Source organism: Mandrillus leucophaeus, unplaced genomic scaffold, assembly GCF_000951045.1.
Source record: "Mandrillus leucophaeus isolate KB7577 unplaced genomic scaffold, Mleu.le_1.0 Scaffold93, whole genome shotgun sequence".
In the NCBI taxonomy this organism is placed as follows: domain Eukaryota; kingdom Metazoa; phylum Chordata; class Mammalia; order Primates; family Cercopithecidae; genus Mandrillus; species Mandrillus leucophaeus.
In genome coordinates, this window is record NW_012110141.1 from 2,615,518 (window position 1) to 2,618,926 (window position 3,409).

Consider the following 3,409-nt stretch of genomic DNA (forward strand, 5'->3'; position numbering starts at 1 on the left):
TTTAAGATTATGAGAACAGAATTCAGACAAAGACACATTCTAGCTGTGTCTTCATGCTGAGAAAGATACAAGCTTGTAGAAACTATTGGTTGTTGGTTTCTCTGCTTTACTACTTAAGAGTGTGGACCCTGGAGTTGACTGCTTGGGTCTCTGTCACTTATGTGCTGTGTGATATTGAGCAGATTACCTTGTCTCTCTGTGCCTCCAGTTTTTCATTTGTAAAACAGAGACAATAGTAGTACCTAGCTTATAGAGTTGTTGAGAAGATTGAATGCAAATGAGCTTTGTAACACTGACACATGGAAAGCACTCAATCCGTGCTATTAGCGAAACTTTTATGGAGGGTTGAGAAAACATGTGCTTGTTTCAGATTTGCATAAAATTCCCATCTTGGAGCCATTATGATAATCCTTCCTGCATGTGGCCTAATAATAACCTCAAGTGATTTTATTTTGATTCTTCATCTCTCAGCCACCCCCCTGGGAGGAATAACAGGAGCTGTGTGTCTGTATATCTAGAGCTCTCTGATAATGAGTAGATGAGACGAACAGACCTTTGGGTTGACTGGCTTCCTGGTTCTTTTTCTCATTCAGGTGCTGGAAAGCTTCAAGATCATGGACTATAGCCTTCTGTTGGGAATTCATTTCCTGGACCATTCCCTCAAAGAGAAAGAGGAGGAGACCTCACAAAATGTGCCTGATGCTAAGCGGCCTGGGATGCAGAAGGTTCTCTACTCAACAGCCATGGAATCTATCCAGGGTCCAGGGAAATCTGGAGATGGGATAATCACAGAGAACCCAGACACGTAAGTACAGCCACACACCCACCCACCCTCTTGATTGTGGTAGCCCACGTCACTGGGTAATTATAGACAGTCACATTCACCTTAGGGTGGGACTCCAGGAACTAATTTCTACGTGGTGCTAAAATGGGTTAAACTGGTCTCCATTTCTATTCATTTAAAGACAACTAGATGAGTGGCAGTTCCTCCAGTTATTACTCCTTCACCCACTTGGTTTCTTTTTTCAAATGGCTCCATTTTTTTTTTTAAACAATGGCTGAAAATGTTTTTGTCCCCATTAACTACATATTCAAAACATTCACCACAAGAGGAAAGAATAAACTTTGAATTTGAATAAACATGTTTTATTATTTATTTTTTATTTTTTTGAGACAGAGTCTCCCTGTGTCACCCAGGCTGGGGGGCAGTGGTGCCATCTCAGTCCACTGCAACCTCCACCTCCCAGGTTCAAGCGATTCTCCTGCCTCAGCCTCCAAAGTAACTGGAATTACAAACATGCACCACTACATCTGGCTAATTTTTGTATTTTTAGTAGAGATGGAGTTTCACCATGTTGCCCAGGCTGGTCTCACACTCTTGGCCTCATGTGATCCACCTGCCTTGGCTTCCCAAAGTTCTGCGATTATAGGTATGAGCCACTGAGCCCAGCCTGAATAAAGATGTTTTAAGCAAATACACAATGAGAATGATGTTTGCAATTCAGAGCTTTTTATCTGCCTAAGGGGATTCTGTTGTGCTAGTCTTGTACCCTGGCAGATGTGGTCTCTCACCTCAGCCAGATGTGATAGTAACTACAGGATTAATTTGCATGTATAAAGTGCATATTGACTAACAGAAACAATTGCAACCAAAGTAAGTTATTGAAATGGTAGACTGCATCAGGTATGCGTACTAGCTGAGCAAGGAGACTGGAAGAAAGAAAAAAATTTTCCACGGCCATAAATGCCTGCCTTCTAGAATTCTCCAACAGTGACTAAACCATGGGCATATTTCACTTTTGTAAAGAAAATTAACACATATTAAATCTTTTTTGAAAAGTTATTTCTTGCAAATCAATCTAAATGTCAAATAATCAGTTAAATTATCCTGTATCAGTGAAATACAATAAGGCTATTAAAAACCACATTAGCATTGAATATAAGGAAATGTTTATCATTTAGCAAGTAAAAAATGTAATAAATAATACCCCTTCTCGACTAATACACACACACACATACATATATACTAGAAAAGTGTACCAGATGTTAATAGTAGTTATCTTTGCATCCTAGGAATAACTGTTTAATTATATTTTTCCCTTGTGTTTTTCTGTATTTTATTTTTAAAAGTAAATATACATTACTCTTTTGATCAGAAAAAAAGGTATTGCATTTTTAAAAGAAATATTTTATAATGGTCTAAAAATTCTTGCTCATAGTTTAAAGTAGGAACAAGTTTTAAATTGAATTCTTCCCATCCAGCTCTTCAGAGTTAGCAGTTATCATATTATTCTCCTTTGTAGGGAAGTATTAATACATCATTCTGGATTCCCAGGATGACCTTAACTGATGCCCAAAAACCAAAAAGAAAAGAACAAACAAAAAAAAGATGAGTAGGAGATAGCCCAGAATTCTTAAAAACGGTCTATTTTTATTTTCAGTCTATTTATTAGAAATGATTTTTTAACTTTCTATTCTTATAATGTGTAATCAGATATTTTCTCTTTTGCTCTATCAACAGAATGGGAGGCATTCCAGCTAAAAGCCATAGGGGAGAAAAGCTACTTTTATTTATGGGCATTATTGACATTCTACAATCGTATAGGTAAGAAGTTTGAGGAGTAGTCTTTTATTATTTCAAAATCAATCTACAAAAGCTTCTGAAAAATCACCAAATGAGAGTGATTTTACATTCTCGTTTTAATTTTTCCATGAATGTTTAGGTTAATGAAGAAGTTAGAACATTCCTGGAAAGCTCTTGTTTATGATGGGGTAAGTGACTTATTTTCCTTATTACACTGTATATATTTCTGCTTTCTCAGAGACTTCAGAGTATGTGCAGAAAACTGTGTTGCTACACTCTAAGAGGAAATGGAACAACGGTCTTTATAAACTCAGAATCTTAGGCTAGTAGATCAGTTGAAATTTGAGAATAAAGACAACATAAATTTGAATAACTATTCAAATATATGACATCCAGCCTAGCGGCCAGAAAAACAAAATGATATCTATGTCTGTGTGAAATCCAAAGGACCTAACTTTGAGAGGGTCTTTTTCTGTAGGGATGATCAGGAGGGCAGTTGAAATGAAGTTCTCACACAACCAAGCTACAGTAAGTGTGAGCCCTGACTCTGATGGTGGACAGCCTGGATTTGAACTCTGCATTCACTGCTGAACTAGCCATGTGACCAGGCACAGTGCTGGTTATGTGGCCACTTGCCCTTGTTTATCACCTATACCAGGGGGCTAGTAATGACACCTGCCTGGTGTAAGCATGGGACAAAATAATGCATTTCAGTGTTCAACACAATGCCTAACAAATACAGACACAGAAAGTGAAAACTTTTTAATTGGTATGTATTTCTGCATCAACATTTATACATGCTAGCTGCCTGAGGATGTCTTTATT

At 37.5% G+C, this 3,409-nt stretch overlaps 1 protein-coding gene across 3 annotated transcripts in view; it reads left to right on the forward strand.

The window, feature by feature from the left end:
- Nucleotides 1-3,409, forward strand: part of PIP5K1B (phosphatidylinositol-4-phosphate 5-kinase, type I, beta) — a 316,932-nt gene that overhangs the window by 219,646 nt on the left and 93,877 nt on the right. For all 3 annotated transcript variants that reach the window (XM_011970143.1, XM_011970145.1, XM_011970144.1), the window contains 2 exons: nucleotides 2,522-2,605; nucleotides 2,724-2,772. In XM_011970143.1, the coding sequence (XP_011825533.1) occupies nucleotides 2,522-2,605; nucleotides 2,724-2,772 (133 nt within the window). The remainder of the gene's footprint in view (nucleotides 1-2,521; nucleotides 2,606-2,723; nucleotides 2,773-3,409) is intronic.